The 17791-nt window shown below is 39.0% G+C and overlaps 1 protein-coding gene across 5 annotated transcripts in view; it reads left to right on the top strand.

Moving 5' to 3' along the window:
- BZW2 (basic leucine zipper and W2 domains 2) overlaps window positions 1-17791 on the top strand; it is a 57657-nt gene that overhangs the window by 16854 nt on the left and 23012 nt on the right. For all 5 annotated transcript variants that reach the window (XM_066196386.1, XM_066196400.1, XM_066196377.1 and 2 more), the window contains exons 2-5: window positions 3497-3561; window positions 10242-10418; window positions 11487-11590; window positions 14660-14725. In XM_066196386.1, coding sequence (XP_066052483.1) covers window positions 3504-3561; window positions 10242-10418; window positions 11487-11590; window positions 14660-14725 — 405 coding nt within the window. In that variant the 5' untranslated portion in view covers window positions 3497-3503. The remainder of the gene's footprint in view (window positions 1-3496; window positions 3562-10241; window positions 10419-11486; window positions 11591-14659; window positions 14726-17791) is intronic.

Here is a 17791-nt window from a genome sequence, read left to right as displayed (position 1 = left end):
AATGTGCCAACTCACCAATTTATGAATTTTTAAAGTATGAATCTGTTTCATACAAGCCTGTTAACAAGAGTGGGAGTGGAATTTGGTAAACTTTGAAGTCATGCATTCTTTTTAGTTTTCTGATGAATTTTGTAGCTCGGAGTTAGTAATTAGCAGGCTTAGACATTTTGTGGTTTGTGTGGAAAATGAACCAGTTGTGGAGTGTAGTGCCAGGTTCTGTACTGCTCTGACATCTGCTTGAGTACCGAGCAGTAAATTGAGAATAAAGTTTCTATTGCTGAGCCTGTCCCATCTTCTGGTGAAGAGCGGAGTGTGTGCAAGGAGTGAGGTGCCATTTCCATATCTCTCTTGCTTGCTTTCCTACTCAAAATTAATATGAATCCTGGAGGTTGTTGGGCTGCAAGATAAAAGGTTGAATGGTGGTTGGGGTTTTCTTTTGGAGGCTCTTCCCTTCGTGCCTATTTCAGTCCTTAAGATCATTGAAACCATTATGACTTCTCTAGCTGCCATTTCAATATTGGCCATTGGCTTTGAGCCACCCAGGTGCTGTACCTTTCAAAATGGAGAATATATATAATAGTTCAAGGTCTTAAGTGATTTGGAGGTTTTACAGCTATCTGACACCTGGGAGGCAGGCTGCACTCTGATGCAATCAAATGTGCTGTGCAAGTTTATATGCTGCCACCCTGAATTCACAACCTTCAGCCACTGCTTTTGTGCTGTTGTTGGTTTCTTCTTGATTAAAAAAAAAAAAAAGTTTTTGCATTGCATTCACTTTGTAAATTTTAAACCATCATCTAGACATCTATTGTGGTAGCAACAGCACCTTAAAATCTCATTTTCAAGAGCTGATGCCATTCTGGATTGTTGTATAGATCACTGGATTGGTTTTGCTCAGTCTCAAGATGCTGTTTCTTAATGAAGGATCCTGGGCCAGTGCTTGAGGCAGTGCCTTATAAAGCCAGACCCTCACTTGAGCAGATTAAAGCACAGTACATTTTAAGCTAAATATAGAAGAAGGCATATCCTGTGTTCCTAGTAATTAACTATTCAAGAGTCTGTTCTGTTGCACTGAACCTCTAGTCATTAAATCTGCCACAAGTTGTGAATCCTGCTTTAACTGCTTTTTTTAAAAATCTTTTTCCCAGCTGTCTTAAAGGACATATTTTATGTTCACAGGAACAGTTAAAATCCATAGTCAAGCCTCAGGTGGATGCAAGTTTTTTTGCAGCTTAAAAATATACTGCATCCAAGGAAAGAAAGAATTTTGGTGTTAGAAATTTAACGTGTGCATTTCTGTCTTCTGTGGAAACTGGAAACTGTACCACTGTGCTGGGTTGAAGGCTTTTGTGTGTTCCTTGAGGAAATGGGCACTGTCGACCCCAGCCTGACAGTATGTTTGTGCTCTGGAAGAGCTGTGAAAAGTGAATTCTTACAGTTCTTTCCTGCTGTGTGGCTTGCTGCTTTGCAAACCTTTTGGGCTTCTCTTGCCATCTCTTGAAATGAACCTTTTTAAAATAAGCTGTAAGGTGTCCAGGCAAAACATAAACACAAGTCAGAAACGAATGTTATAGGTCTTTCTCTTTACAGATAATTGAAGGTCAGGAAGACAAAGCAGATCAGTATGTCAAACGTAGCCTGTCACTGGCTAGAGGCTGGGCTGTTGCTTATCCCTGTAGACTGTTAGATTATCTGCCTAATTACCTTGGAAAGCACCTCCTGTTCCTCTTAACACCGAGCTGTCTCATCAGGGGAAAGAGCCTTTTGAGCTCTGCTGTGAAGGCACTCTTGGATCCTACAGCACTTTGAGGAATCTCATAATATCCTGGTTTGCCATTTTTAACTGTCTTTGCAGATGAGCAGAACGTTTTTCCAGAAGGCTGTTAAGTGCACCAGTTGTTTTGAAATGCTCCTTGATCTGTTACAAATGCAGCTTGAAATTTCAGTGATGAGTGTGAATTTCAGTTGCACTGCTTGTTGTGTATCTGTGTTTTTGTGACCTGCAGGAAGCAAACCCAGTCTCGACTCCGAACTTTACTGTCTATTTCCAGTTCATATGCCTGCATGCAGAGTTTATGACTGTGAATAAGTGGTAAACCTAGACTAGAAGGAAGTGGTTTGCCAAGCAAAACATTTGAAATGCTGCAGAAGTGGCCAGCTAGGGATGCTGCCACTAGAAGTCTGGTGAATGGGGATATATTGTATAGCTGGAGCATTGTTAAGAGAGTTAAATGAATTTTCATGGGTAGAGAAAACACTTCTTGGATAGTAACATGTGATTGATGGCTTCTTTCTCAGCCATGGAGCTCGAGTTTCATTTCATTTGTGGTAAGGAAGCATGTTGGCAAATCTGCATACTTCTGAACTAGACCTGCAAAGTCCACAATGAAGAAATACAAATAATACAGATTTCTGTAAAACTAAAGTTACTAGAAGAACACACTCCGTCTTGCATGAAAAGGCTTAATTTTGGACAAGCAATTCATAAGTTACAGTGAGCTAATGGCCTGCAGGGTGTGAAGTAGGTGGCCTCTAAGTCTCAGGGCTGGCGCATTCTGTGGGCAGGACAGGTGGTGATTCCTATGTGCTGCAAAGCTCCCTTTTAATTGCTGCTGTTTGCATTCAGCCCTTGGTTTAGCTGCGCTTTGCATAAGCCATGTTTTGTTCGAGGAAACTGATTATATCCGAAGCTTTAAAATAGTTTTGTTTTCTTTAGATAAAATAACAATATATTATCACTTCCCAATTTTTTTGACATTATGTGTTGAGATTCGCTGTAAAAGTCTGAAGTAATACAAGCCCAGGATTTTTTACTGTTGTATAATGTGCCATGTAGGTCCTTAACTCTGTATTTATGCTTGGAGTTGATGGGATGAGGGATTTGTTTATCTTCTATTATTTTTACAACAGCCACATGCTTTTCAGAACTAAAAGTTGCTAAGATACAATGATGCTTGTAAGAAATACTTGATTAGAATTTGATGGTTAGAATGCTGTCTTTATGGTTAGACCACAGAATCTTGTCTTGGGCTGGACAGTACGTAACCCTGGGCGTTCATCTGCCTGATGAGCATGCCAGAGAGTGAGACCTGTGCCATGCTGAGCCTCACCAGGATGGTTCCCAGTCCTCTGCCTTAGTGGCTTCTGTGCCCCCAGCATCCCCGTGAGCTGCATGGGCAGTGGTGCTGTAGCCCTGCCCCAGGAGTAAGGCCAGTGACTCCATCACATTCCTGTTCAGTTTTGAATCTTCACGTTTTTTTACAGAGATGCCAACAGCCGGGTTTTAAGAAAAACACATCTCACTGGAGTTATCCTTGGATTGTAGTGCTCTTCGTCTTAAAGATAATGTGAATCACTCTTGGAATATATCTTAAGAACTTTCTTTACCTTTCATATGTTGGGATTTTGCTACAGTGACTCTTTATTTTGCTTTTAGATTAAACTGTTACTGTAAATGCTGGAGTATAAATATTTTTCCCTTTTTTTCTTTCTCCAGAAATTTTATGAATAAGAATCAGAAGCCGGTGCTAACAGGCCAGCGGTTCAAAACTAGGAAGAGGGGTAGGTTGCATTTCATTTTTTGCTTTATTTTCTTCTTTGTTAAAATGACTAGAAACAGATCAGACGGAATAGTTGAAAGTTGAGCTGAAGGATTTTTCTCCCCTTCTTTTCAGCCGTGTTAATATTGAAGATGTTACTTTTAGCAAAGCTCTATGAATTGTATTATTTTCACTATATACCCTGGGCCTTTACTTAAAATTTGAGTTTGTTAGCTATGCAGTCCTGTGGAGGCTTCAGTTAAAGATTAGATGCTAAATGAATTTACAGTATACTTACATATGGTAAAGAAAACTTGTTAGATGTTTGTTTTGGGTGTTTCTTAAAATGTCCTTTTCAACTAAGAAGGCAAAATACGAGCTTTTATTTAAAAGTTGTGTAACGAAAATTACCTGTGCTTTTTTTGGTTTGATTTTCATTGTTACTTTTTTTTGGTCTCAAATTAATGCCATGTTTGTAAGTGAACCTTTCATATCTAAAAAGGAATTTTCTCACCTTCCTTCTCCATGAGATGGTCAGATCATCTCACTGGCCCTGCTTTCAGGTCAGAAGGAGGTCAGAAACTTCTTTTTTCACAAATATTTATTTCTCCTCTGTTAGTGTAGTCTTTTTTTTTAATTGTTAAAATAAAACAATTGTGTGAGTTCCAATTTACTCATTGTGATACTGATTTTCATGGTAAACATGACCAACACTTTGTTTCATTAAGTGCAGTAGGGCATCAGTTTTTAAAGAAAGCTGAGTGGTGCTGATTGTGCTGACCATCCAGGTATTCTGGTACAGCAGGTGTTATCCTAACATGCTTACTAATACTATACTCAGAATTCATTTGTTGCAGTTTAGGTGGCTGGGATGAATGCCCAACAGTTTGAGGCAGAGAGACAAAATATATATAATTACTATTTTATTCCCTTCCTGCTCCCCCAGCAAAAAAACAAAACCAAAAATCTGGTTTGTGAAAAGAAGGATCACATTTTTGGTAGTATAATAGTAGATTTATTACAGCAGACACAGGTGGAGTTCCTATCTGTCATGAAACAGACTTTTTCCGTCTTGACTTTCCTGTTTCTGATCAAAAGCTAACACCTTATCTAAATGTCTTCTGACAGAAAATGTAAATATTAGCATTTTGTTAGTGTGGATGAGAGAAACAAAAAAGTTGGTAACCTTTCTCAGAAAATTTCAAATTCTATCACAAGTCTGAAGAGCTGAATGATGAGTGTCTAGGGATCTAGGATGATCACGAATCTTAGGTAGGAATTGCAAAATATTGGTTTTGTTTCAGTCATGTTAAAAAGCAATGCCAGCTTTCTCTTGTCTTTCCTCTCTTTCACCCAGCACTTCTTCAATTTGTTTCACTAGTACAGTCTCTTAAATGCAATATGTCTTTCCTATGGTGCATATACAAACATTTGTAAGGATAACTAATTAAAAAAGCAACCAGTATTGTTTGTGATTAAATACCATGGTGCTCCAGTAATTAGTGGGATTAACTTTCTCTCAGCACGGTCGAGAGCATTATGCAGAGGGAGCTGTACACTGCATTGACTCAAAACCATATCGATGTAGCCAGAGGAGTGGAATTAACAATCCCTAAAGAAATCCCTCTGTCAGATGAGCCAGTAAAAGCACTCAGATGGGCACACTGCTGGATTGATCCCATGTATTTTTCAGTCGAGGTCAGTCAGTTGTGGTAAATATGTTATTTGACAAACTTGTCTTAGAGAAAGAGAGAGAGAGAGAATATTTTCTTTCTCTCTCTCTCTCTCTCTCTCTCTCTCTCTCTCTGAGATTTTCACCTTATATTTTCCACTGAGTCTGGCATAATCTGTCCTAATACAGGTTTGGTCTTTGACTCCTATTTAATGCAGGCCATAATTAAAATAAGTAAAGATGTTTGCTTTGCAATTCTGTGCCTATCCTTTGGATTCCTGTTCACGGTGATTGAAAGTAGCCCTGTGCAGGGGGGGATGGGCTACTAAAATAAATGAATCAATGTGATTCCAACAGAAGCCATGTATTGTTTACATAAAGCACAGTTATAGTTTTTAGCACTACTGTCCATGCCTGCAGGAGTCTCTCGTTTGGCTAAGTCATTTGTCCATCAGACAGGCACACATCCTTCAGGGCACCTAATTGGTCAAGTGTCCATCACCACGCTGTGTGTCTTCTATCTGAGTTTTGCATTTCTTGTAGACACTTTTCTAGGCTCTTGCTCATTATTTTTAGACTTCTTGTTGTTCCCGTAGCCTTGACGAATCCTTGAGAATTCTGAAAAACAAGACTGCAGGTGTCTTCTTATCTACAAATAGTTTGGCTGGTACAGGGAATGGCCTCAGTTTAGATACTTTGCTAGGGTCCTAGGTGGCTCGCTGAGTACATGGAAGAAAGAAAAGACATGGGGGTGGTCTGAAAGATTGGTTGGGGTTTTTCTTCTGAGAAAGGTTGCTTAAGTGGGATCTTGGATATTAAGTGGCTTTAATATAGAAATTTCAACATGCAAACTTTTGTACTCAAAGCACAAAATCTCTTCTTCAAAAGTGGTGTCATCCTGGTTGCCTTAACATTTTAATATCCTGCTTAGAAATATTTAGACACTTGGCCCTTTCTAGAGGCAAAATGTTTGAGGAAGAGAAATAGCTTCCGAGTATGTTTATTCGCTTTGGTTTCCATATACTTTTGTATCACAGCAGTGTTCTGGATTGTTATGTCGTTGACTTGAGACTAAATGATAGTATTAGGATTTTTTTGTGCTGAGTTTCAGTATACTGGGGAGTCCTGAAATGTCACCCACGTAGGACAGAGTGCAGTAGCTGTGGTTTGACCATGACATTTCACTTTTTGGAGACTGGACTGTGGTGTGTAACAGGCAGGCAGGTTGGGGTTCTGAAACATGCACATGCTGGGGACAGTGAGCTGCTTGTTTTTACCCCTTTGTGTCCCATGATACTCCTTTTTCCCTTCTGCAGATCCCTGGAGCACTGCCATCTCAGCAAGGTGTGAGACTGCAGTCAGGCATCCAATAAACCTAATTGCATATGTGAACTCTTATCGCTGGTCAGGTGGCTGCAACTAATCTCAGGTTGTGAACAACTTATGAGCTTTCAGAGAGCAAAAAAGAGTAATACAGTGTTTTTCAATTTAAAGTTTAAAAGTATGCTTAGTGTGTAAAATACCTTTTAGAGAGAACCATGAAGGAGGAGCTTGTAAATCTCACTCTTTCTAGTTATATTGATTAACCAAATGAAAGAAATATGGCTTGCATGCATCATATGTAGTGTCAGACATTCAAATCACTTTAAAAAGATGGAAGGAAGAAAAATGATGCTGTTAAGGGGAGAACCTGCCAAGGGAAGGAGACGTCTCACAGTTCCTATCAATCTAGGCAAATAAAGTAGTTTGGCTAGCTCTTGATATAATCTCAGCACCTGTTGAATATTCCTTTTTCAGTGAGGGTCAGCAGTTGTTGGTGTCTGGCCAATACCTCTGTTTATGGAGCTATGTTTATGGAGATAAGAAAATTATCTAATAAAAAGTCAATATTAACACCTTTCTGTTACCTTGTTTGACCCCTCTTCTTTCTTCATGTTCTTTTTTTTTCTTCCACAGAATTGTGGGCCTTCTGTTGAAGTGATAAAATTAATTAAGGACAGGGCTATGAACGTGTTTTGTGATTTTCTTGGAAGCAAAAGATAGGAAATAAGGCTCTGGGAACATGCTGAAAATGAAAAGCTATGTATTGCACTGCTGCAGTGGATATTATGTGCATCGCATCTGCAAGCTACACCTGCCTCTGCTAGCCCATGATTGGAGCTGTGCTTGTTCAATAATTGTGCACTTGACAGCTCAACAGACTGTCACCCCTTGATGGTGATAGCTTCTTACTCACCCTATTGTACTACATCAGCATATTCCTCTTCAGTACATTAGCTTGGTGGGAAAATGTTTCAATAAAATTATAAATCATTTTTTCATGCAATGAATTCACCTTCTGTTCCTGTGTAAATTTTTAGATTGTGATAGACAAGAAAATAATAGGGTGCTACAGATGAGAGGAGGACTTCTGGGATAGGGGAAGAATCTATTTAAAATAGCTAAGAAATATTAATCATGGTATTTGTGTTTGTACTGAGCACTGTGTACTCATGATACCAGGCATAAAATACCTTCCAGTTTATATGGGAACATCTTAAATTTTTAGGCAAAATACATTAGAAAAAGTAAAACAGGATTTTTTTTTATCTCTTAAGACAAAAGTCTGTCTTCTTGCTGGTTGAGGTGTCATCAAGTTTTGGTTTTTTTGGGGTTTTTTTTGGTTTTGTTTTTGTTTTTTTTTGTTTTTTTTGTTTGGTTGGTTTTTTTTACTTTTCAAATAATACATACTTATTTGGCAATCCAAAGAGAATAATTATACTCAGATGCTTGTTTATGGGTGGAACTGTTTCTTGTGCACAAGTAAAACTGACTGAAGTACACATACTGAAGTACTTATTTCAGTGAAAGACTGGTTTGTTTGTGGCTTGGTTGGCTGGTTTGTTCTTTGTTTTGGGTTGGTTTTGTACTTCAAGTTGGAGGAGAGCTGCAACTGAGTGTTTGGTAACAGGTCTGGTGGCTCAGATGGGATTCCAATAGTATGCCTCTCTGTGGGCATTTTCCTGGAGCAAAGGCACGTACTTCAGTTCCCCTCTCAACCTTCTGGTTTGTCCCTGATGGCTGTGCCCTGCAACTTTGAGAGGTGATTCCTCAGAACACAGACTCCAGGTTTTTATCCAGCCAAAGTTGAGGTAACATGGCTGAGAGCCTGAACATCTCCAAGGTCTGGTGTGGAGTAAAAGCCTGGGAGGAAGTCATTTGCAGTCCAAAGAAGGGTCATATTGAGTAGTGTATTGGGGTGGTGAGAGCGTGGTAGTGGAGAATCTAGGTTGGCCCTATGTTTGTATGCATCACTTCAGGATGAGCCACAGTTGGGAGCAGATGGTTGTATGAGCATATATGTGAGTGTCCATGGAGTTGTCTCAGTTTTGGTCTGAGGAGATCAGATTTGGGGGATGGGGAAGCAATCCATGTGGAGAAGGGTAGTAGACTCAGTAAGTCACGAAAAGCTAAGCATGGCACAGGATTTCTGGAAAGTAAGGGGATGCTACAGTTTTCCAATGCTTAGTGCTTGAAAGACAGCCCTTGAACTGCAGGTGGCTGTGTGCTGCCAGGGTCTCTGGAAGGACAAGTGGACTAGTCCCCTGAGCTTTCCAGTGGCCTGAGACAGAGTGGAAGGGACTGCTTTATGCCTTCCAGGTCCAATTGCTATGGAAGAAGGGGATGCTTTGGAATAGGAGGAAAATGCACAAGTGATGTACTGAAGGAGCTAGAATGAGCACACCCTGGGTACTTGCAGCAGAGGAGAGACAACTTTTCTGTATGAGAAAAGAAAAGCTATCAAAAGTAGGAATTGTCTGTAAAATAGTTATTTAATGGCCATGAAAGTACTGTGGCAGGAGGGAAGAGATTAGGGAAGAGAGGATGTTAAAAGCCAAGGTCTCTTGTTTAATGAAAAACTGCACTATGAGTAGCAGGGAACAGAAGCCTGCAGCCAAAGGATGCATAAAGGCCAGAACCTCTTGTCACAAAAAGCCTGCAAGAGTTGCAGCTGGTGTTTAGACAGAAATTAACCAATCATTTTTTATCTTAGTTAGTAAAAATCTCTGAATTTATCCTCCGGATATAGTATTTTCCAGGTTTTCAAGAACTTGTATCAGTGTTCGTGTCAGCCGGTGATTACAACCCGGGGTTTGAGTGCACAGAACAGCTTGCTATTTTGTTTCTGGAGTTCAAAGTTATTTTAACAGTAACAAGTATGTCATTTGTGCCCTTACATAGAGCCCGGGCAAGTTTCTTACAAAGCTTCAAGTAGCCATGGTAAGCTGTTAACTGCAAAAAGGCAGCAGGAGGTATGGATAAATCTACATAAGAGTTATCTGGACATTACAGTTGTTTCTGTTGTGACTAATGACCTTGACACAGGGACATTGTCTGGGGGTCAGGCTGTGCCTTAATTGAATTCAACAAAGGACAGCTGTGGAAAATGCAATGTGAGTGCTGTGTTCCTAGTGCTGCATAGGTGTGTGAATATAAAAGATAAGTTCTTTGTTACACCGTGTTGCCTTAAGTGTTTATTCAAAAACTAGTTTTATTAATAACTCAGTCTCCTTTTCTTCTTGAAGACTTGTCTTTTTGAAAACATTTTAGTTATGTGACCATAGTTAGTAAAAGAAAAATAGCAAGAGAAGTGAAATGTTCATACAGTGAAATTACATACTCATAGCTTGGCATTCCCTTTATTCTGCTATCAAATTTAGCAATGCACAGTGCTACACGCATGGAATAATATCCTCAGCAAGAGGAGAGTATGAAGTTTGAAAACAGTTTCAATAGTTGCTTTTCCTCTGTTTATTTATTCCCGTATGTTTGTGTGTGTTTTGGTGTTGGGAGATGAGGAAGAGAGGGGAAGCAGGAATAAACACTGCAGAATTTCCAGAAATGATTCAAGTCAAACACACTTTTGGTGTGTCGACCAGAATGAAAAGAGTATATTAGATGCCATGGTCCTTTCGGTTGCTGACCAATACAGGATTTTAACAAGTTTAAAAACTGACGCTTTCTTTCCTTCTCCTTTCTCTCTGTTTCAGATGAAAAGGAGAAATTTGAACCCACAGTCTTCAGGGATACAATTGTCCAAGGCCTCAATGAAGCTGGGAATGACTTGGAGGCTATAGCCAAGTTTCTGGATGCAGCAGGCTCACGACTTGATTATCGCCGCTATGCTGACACACTCTTTGATATTTTGGTAGCTGGCAGCATGTTAGGTAACTTGCAGAGTATCTGACAGAGAATTCTGATAATCAGCCTTGCTTGCTCCTTTTAAGATGCTATCTTCCTCTACAGTGGAAATTATAACCTGTATTACAATTTCACTGCTTGCATCTCATATCATAGCACTGTTTGTCGTGCAGTAACACCTCAGTACTTTCTGGATACTGCTCTGAGAAGCCTTCAGTCTGAGCTAAACCAGCATATAATTGCAACAGCAAAGAGAATGAGACATACTAACTAGGGGAAACAGAAGGATTTATTAGCATAAAAAGGTGCACTCCAGGTTAAGAGCTGCTGCAAATCTTGCTTTATAGATGTTGCAACAAAAGGTAGCTTAGGAGAAATAATGAAGTGCTCTGTGGATGTTCATGGGACATTTCTGCCAGGTATCAGTGGTGGTTTCTGGCAAAAACATACTTTTCACTTTCCTCTTTATTTTGAGTAAGTTATCTCCTTTTATTGATCACATTGCTTTGACTCCTGCTTCCTGCTCTTTGGTATGTAAAAAGAAAAGATGTTTTTGTAAGACTTGAGGTAATGCAGGAATCAACAGCTAATGAAAATACCTAGGATAAAAAAAATAAGCCAGTGTTTTGAATGTTTACATGAGCCTGGTGAGTATTAGAAGGGTTAGCAGGATGTTCCAAGTACTCTGATTACTAACACAGTGCTAATACTTTTCTCTTTGGGAAGGATTTACATTATGATGGTGTTTAAAGTAAGAGTTAAAGTAATGTGTAAGGGTTGTGCTCCAACCCATACTATTTGATCACTCTCCATGCTCTCAAGACCATTGGAGATTCCTTAGGGTGAACTGAATCACTCAGTCCTGTGAGGAGTCTGTGATCTATGGTGCAGCAAATCAGCCAGATGTCCCTTCTGTCAGGTGCCACCACATCTTAGCAAGGCTTGGTCTGTCTCTGTTTCTCCCTCTCCCCTGCTAACTGTTACTGGGGCCTTTTCCCTCAGTGATATTAATGTAAGACTTACTAGAGTTATTAAATCTTATATTCTTTAAAGTAAGAAATAATTCCTTTCCTTTTTCTTCTGCTTTCTTATAGCTCCTGGAGGCACACGCATAGATGACAATGACAAGACCAAGATGACCAACCACTGTGTATTTTTTGCAGATGAAGATCATGATGCCATCCGAAATTATGCTCAGGTCAGTAAAGGCACAGCTGATTACTGTTTTCCATTTATGTGTCAAAAGAGATTATAGTGGAACATCTGCAGACTGTCTAAGCTGCACTAGGCTAGCTACAGACCAATTGAAAATCCAGTTAATCATTAATCTACCCTAATGTACACATTTTAGGTAAGAAAATAGGATGTCTAAAATAATCTGATCACAGTTGACAATGCTTTCTTTACAAAAAGCAGTCTTGCTTATCACAGTCTGATTGGTTGAGTCTGTTTTTAGACACCACCCTTATTAATTTTGTTGACCTTTTCTGTGTGCAGACTGAAGTGTTTATGTGACCGTATTTTGAGAAAGACACGAACTGTATCAGAAATTCAGCTTTTATAAGCAATGGTGTGGCCAGCACAGCAGTGTACATTTCCCTGTACATTTCTCACTGGTGAGACCACACCTCAAATCCTATGTTCAGTTTTCTGGCACTCACTGCAAGAAAGACACTGAGGTGGTGGAGAGTGTTCAGAGAAGGGCAATGGAGCTGGAGAACGTCTGGAGGAGCAGCTGAGAGAGCTGGGAGTGTTCAGCCTGGAGGAAAGGAGGCTCAAGGTAGACCTTATTGCTCTCTATAATTCCCAGAAAGGGGGCTGTAGCCAGGTGGAGGTTGGTCTCTTCTCCCATGCAACAAGTGACAGGATGAGAGGAGATGGCCTCAAGTTGTGCCAGGTGAGGTTTAGATGGATATTAGGAAAATTTATTCACTGAAAGAGTTATTAAACATTGTAGTAGACTGCCTAGGAAAATGGTGGAGTCACCAGTCTTGGAGGTATTTAAGAGATCTGTAGACATGGTAGCCTAGGGCCATGGTTTAGTGGCACTTGGGTGATGGGTTAACAGTTGGACTCTGTGGTCTTAAAGGTATTTTCCAATTCTATGAAGTACATGAATGACAAAAAATATAAAGCTCACGCCTCCAACCTTTAGTTGCATAACTAGTTAGGAGTTGGGCATATATTCCAAAAGCTTTCATTTCTCCTACATATGGGATGTATAATTTCTTCCTTCAGGAATCAGGCTTGCATAAATAAGTCTGTGTGAAATTAATACAAAAAAACAGTGAACCCTAAAACATTCTTGAAAAGAAGCTAACTTTGCATAACTCCTTAATGGAAAGTAGTAATTATATGAGAAAGTACAGTAAGAATTCTGTGGAAAGTTCAAAGCCACCATGCAATTCTGGATACCAGCAGGACTTCATAAAAATGCAATACCCTTGCAACTCACATACGTCAAAACTCTATGTATGTATTTATCTTTTTTAATTGCTAGGTATTATTGGAATGCTGGAGACAGCAACTAAAAGCATAAAAGCTGCTTTTCCTGCTAAGGTGCCTAGGGTGATAAGTTCCTGGAAAGGTGCATAGTTGATTTAAAGAATGCTGGGATCAAAATCTGCCTTGGTAAAAAATGTTTGCTTAATAGCAGAAATCTCCTTTAAAAAACATCTTTAATAACCTAAACTAGTGAAATATACTTATTTTTGGAAAGGGAGTCAGTATTTCTTATGCATCAGCTTTATCGTCTCTTAAAAACAGGGTATTCTGCTTCAGGAGAATCTCTGTTATCAGTAAAGACATTGATTCTGTCTTCTTGAATTCTAATATTTTAATGATCTTTTGAACAAAAATCAGCAGTGCCAGTCCTCCAAGGAGAAATTTAAAGTAAAAGATTGCGTTTTCGAAAATGGAAAGGAAGGCTTCGCTTCAGGGTTTGAAGGAGCGAGATTTTCAATGGATTCTATGCACTTCAAAAGCCACTAAAATAAATTAACATTTTGTAATTAATGCCTGAAGAGATGTGTCTTTTTATTGACCTTGCCATTTTTTCATGCATAATGAAAAATAGAGCTCTTACTGTATTATCAAAATGTGGAATGAGTCTAAAATATTACTTAGATCTTTTTACCTAGAAGGTAATTTCCTACTCTGTCTCCGAAATGAACTAGTAGCGTGGCTGTTTTTTTTTTTTTTTTGTGGAACAATTAAAATTTAAAAGTCTTGAAGTCAAAAGACTGAAGTTAGTATTGATATTTTAGCAGATTATTTGCATATGAAGTCATGCTTCTGTCATTTACAGAGGCTTAAAAATATGCAGAATTTTGTTTAGAAATATTAACAAGAATCCTATATTTTCGTCTTCTGTCTTATTTTTTTAGGATACTGTGTGTCACTACTTCTCAGCATGGCCACACTTGATTTTCTGAGCCAAAATACTACCAGTTAGGATGTTTGGATGTATTTTATTGTTTGGATGTATTTTATATTCTGGAAAGTGAATTGAAGCTTTCTAAACCTAATTTCCCTTCCTCCCCCATCCAGTGTGGCAATAATATCATTTGTTCCCCACATAAACCTTTTTACCTGTGACAGTGAGTCATACGCTTTGTGCCTTTGTACAGCAGTGCAAGCAATGATTTGTTTATTTAATTTCTTATCTCTTCCTTCTTCACCTTGAATGAACTCTGCACCTGTGCTGCTTCTGGTTTCATAAAATGTGGTCACATGGTGGGAAACAAATGGTCAAAACTGCAGAACAAGTGGTTCCAGTAACGTAATTGTTGTAGAAGCTTTGGCAAATGTTCTTCCTCTTTCTTTGACAGTAGTGTGTTTTGTTGTAAACATTGATGTTAGTTGATTTGCCAAGATATTGTATCTATTGAAGATGCCCAGCATCCTGACTGCCTCACTCCATCAGCCTACAGGTGAGAGCTTCCCCAGCGCTGCCTTACTGGGGGAAGGGTGCAGTTATTCTCCTTCTCCTCCTCTCCCTTGCTTTTATCTGTGGATAGGGTGAAAAGTAGAGAAGGAACAACTGTTGAGAAATATGAAAAGATTCAAGCTGCAATGAATTCTCCAATTCAAGCATTGCTCCATGAAGCAAGAATCACAGAATTGAGAGAAGGGTGTTTCATGCTCTCCATGCAGCTACACTAGAGAAATATCATTCTGCAAGCTGCTTATTTCTCTTTACTTTTTTTTGTACAGAAAGATGGCTCTAATTGTTACATTTTTAAAATTAATCTGTGTTTATCTTTAGGTCTTCAATAAACTTATCAGGAGATACAAATATCTGGAGAAAGCATTTGAAGATGAAATCAAAAAGGTAATGTTGATAGCAGTCTTTACTGGAATGCTAATATTTTTTACTGTATTTCTAATATAATTATATATATACAAATGTGGTGCTGTTAAGTATTTTATTTAGCTCTACTGGAAAAGGGATGGAATCTACAGGAGGCAGTTTTCCTGTGCAAATTCACCTCTTTGGGAATACTGCAGGAAGCACTTGATGTAGAGTATTTCTGAATTAATGATTCCTTTGGTTGCTCTGACCAAACTCCCTTTCTTATTTCAGACTTTTTTTGTGCAGAGGTTTGATACACTTTGAGATGTACCTCTTAATGAGAAGTGGTTTTACTGTCCTGCAAATAGAACATAACTCTTTTTTTTTTCCAAAAAACAAATGCAAATCTGCTATGCAGGATGTCTCTTTCATGTATGAGTATTAAACCACTCCTGCATTGTGGACTGAATCCTAACCAAAAGTTTTTTGTATTTGAGGCCACAAATCTGTGTAAGAGAAAGTCCTCACCAGTGCCACAGTGCTCAGCATTTGCCTGTTAGACTCCAGTGGCTATTTGTGGATACTGTTTTGTTTGGTGATACTGAATTCTCAGGAGACAGGAAAAGCCAGAGTGAAAATGTTTGAAAAGCAGCGTAGAGATTGATTTTGTCTATTCTGAGTTCCTAGTAACAAATGTAAATATCTTTTTCTAACGGCCTGAATGAGTAATAAACACTGTACTGTCATGTAACTTAACAGGCATGCTGGTAGTGGCAAAACCTGCCCGTGAGTAAAGTATCATGTTTGTTAAACATAAAAATGTGTTTCCATATTATTTAAACTTTAGAAAGATTGCTGTAAGCATCAAATGAAGGCACATTTGTAGCTTGATACCTCACCAACACTTCTTGTGCCTGAATTAATTTGGCTCTGATTTATACATTCTTGCTAATACAGGAAATTATTTTTACACTTGTGGCCAGCATGCCTATCAACTGCTGCTGATTACTCAGTACATCATTCTAAAGACCTAAATTTACCTCTATCCCCACACAAATCTAATGTTCCTGCTGTTAATTACTGTAATCACTGACATGAGAAGCGCTGACTCACAGCATTCAAATTTCAGAGAGCGCTCAGCATATTAATCAAGTGCCATGTCAATTCAAGCCGCCTCTGCTCATCTCTGTAACTTGCTTGGCTTTGCATCCTCTTAGGCTTCCAAAAATTCACTTTGCACTCTAAGTGACAAGATGAGGCTATGGTTAATACATAATAATTTAACTCTTAGTAAGGGAACAGGTGCCTCTGATGTAAAGTTTAGGCACGTGCCAGCTTGAGAGAAAGCAGTCATTTGAGGTGCAGTGTGACTAGGGCCAAGCTACTCATTGAAAGCCATTGGAAACATCCTAGCCATGGCAGTGTGGGATCAGAGCAGTCTTGTTCTTGCAGACTGGAAACTTTAATTTTATGTACATGGTTTTTGGATAGTTTTCAGTGTCAGGCTGCATCTTGTATGACAAATCATGAGATGAGGTTCACACAGTGATCTTAGGCTGTGGGGAAATCTTTCCATCTGCCCTTTCATCACCACCCATGGTGCTGGTGTGAATCTTGGTGTGGCTCCTGGGGATGCAGGGTGTATCCTCCTCAGTTAATCCAGTTTTTAGAGATTCAGAAAATAGGATGGTGGTTGTGAGGGTGTTTGTGCCTTGTAATGCACCTCTACTGCCGTTGCCCTTAAAACCCTTAGGAACTTCTTGTAGGTGCCTTTTGCTTACCTTCTCCCTCCCCCTGCTTGTGTGAACCCACAAAGTGGCTGTTTTCTTATTTATGAGGCTGCAGGGTTTTTAACCACTTAATCCTTTAATCCCTGCATGCTGTAATTTGTACAGGAGTAGCTGCCCATGGAGGGCCAGAAGATAGATACCTTTGTATTTCCAGAAGGTGTTTCTGCTAGAACAAAGACTGCTGCAGTTAGTTGGTGGTTAGATATGTAAGAGAGTGACTCATTGATTTTTTTTTTTTTTTTTTTTGTGGGTCATGGTCCCAGCAATGAAAGTGGTGTTTCTGTCACTCATTAGGCAGATAGAGCACTTGGGGGAAAATTAGCTCTTCTCATAAAAAAAGGCATACCAAAAAAGCCAAGGCAGTACCAGCAGTTTCACACTAAAGAAGCAGATGGTGTCAGTGGGACTTTTCTTTCAAGAGAGATTATTATCTTAGATTGCAGTATTTGCATAAGTATTTGCTTTATGTCTTTTAGGTCACAACTTTGTCATTAGGACATTATTTTCTACCATCTTTCCCCTTTTTGTCTACTTCTAGCTTTCAGTTGTTTTATTTCTTAACTCTCCTCAAAATTGCCAGTTACTCATTTTTCTGATGGCATAAGCAAACCATGTATCTGAAGTTTTACAGCTAAATTATTTTGTGCAAGCAATTTCAACAGAAGACAAAGATGTTTAGATGCATTGCTTACTTTCTGTGTTTGGATGTATGTAGCTTAAGTTCATATGAGCGTGGCCCAGTGTAGTGACATAGGCCCATGATATTTCAAGAATTCTAGGTTCCAAACATGTGTTCCTCTACATATGTATTTCCATGGATGAAGAATGCAGTTATTTTCTGTCTCTTTAGTATGTTTATGTGTTTAGGTAATTTTCTATATAAACCTTTTAGTATCAAAAGTGGGATAAAGTACAGATAAATTTTTTTGTCTTAACTGTGGTAAATACTGCTGTGTCATGAGAGGACGTCTGAAGTGCTGGGAGATGTTGTGACATCCGCTATTTGTGTTCCTATTTTCCTGATGAAAGAACTTTAAATTAAGCTAGGAATTAGGAAATAAGAGGAGAATAGCATTCTGAGATTGTATAGTTAGCAGAAATGCTTTAAGTCAGCTAAGTGAAAGGCAAGGCAGAGTCAGCAGATACCTGTTGCTATATTAGCTGCCTTCTCCATTGCTGACAATTCAGTGCTGTCTGCAGATGTGACAAACTGTCAGTGACAGACCAGTTCAGATAATGAAGACATAAAACAACACCACGCTCCCTGTGTGGGTAGAGTTCCTTAATTTTCACCATTTAAGATTTCTGGATCAGA

The sequence above is a fragment of the Chamaea fasciata genome, unplaced genomic scaffold (genome assembly GCF_029207755.1).
Source record: "Chamaea fasciata isolate MVZ Bird 193981 ecotype frontalis unplaced genomic scaffold, bChaFas1.0.hap1 SCAF_1, whole genome shotgun sequence".
In the NCBI taxonomy this organism is placed as follows: domain Eukaryota; kingdom Metazoa; phylum Chordata; class Aves; order Passeriformes; family Sylviidae; genus Chamaea; species Chamaea fasciata.
The sequence above is the reverse complement of the archived record's forward strand: the minus strand, read 5'-3'. Positions and strand labels throughout refer to the sequence as shown.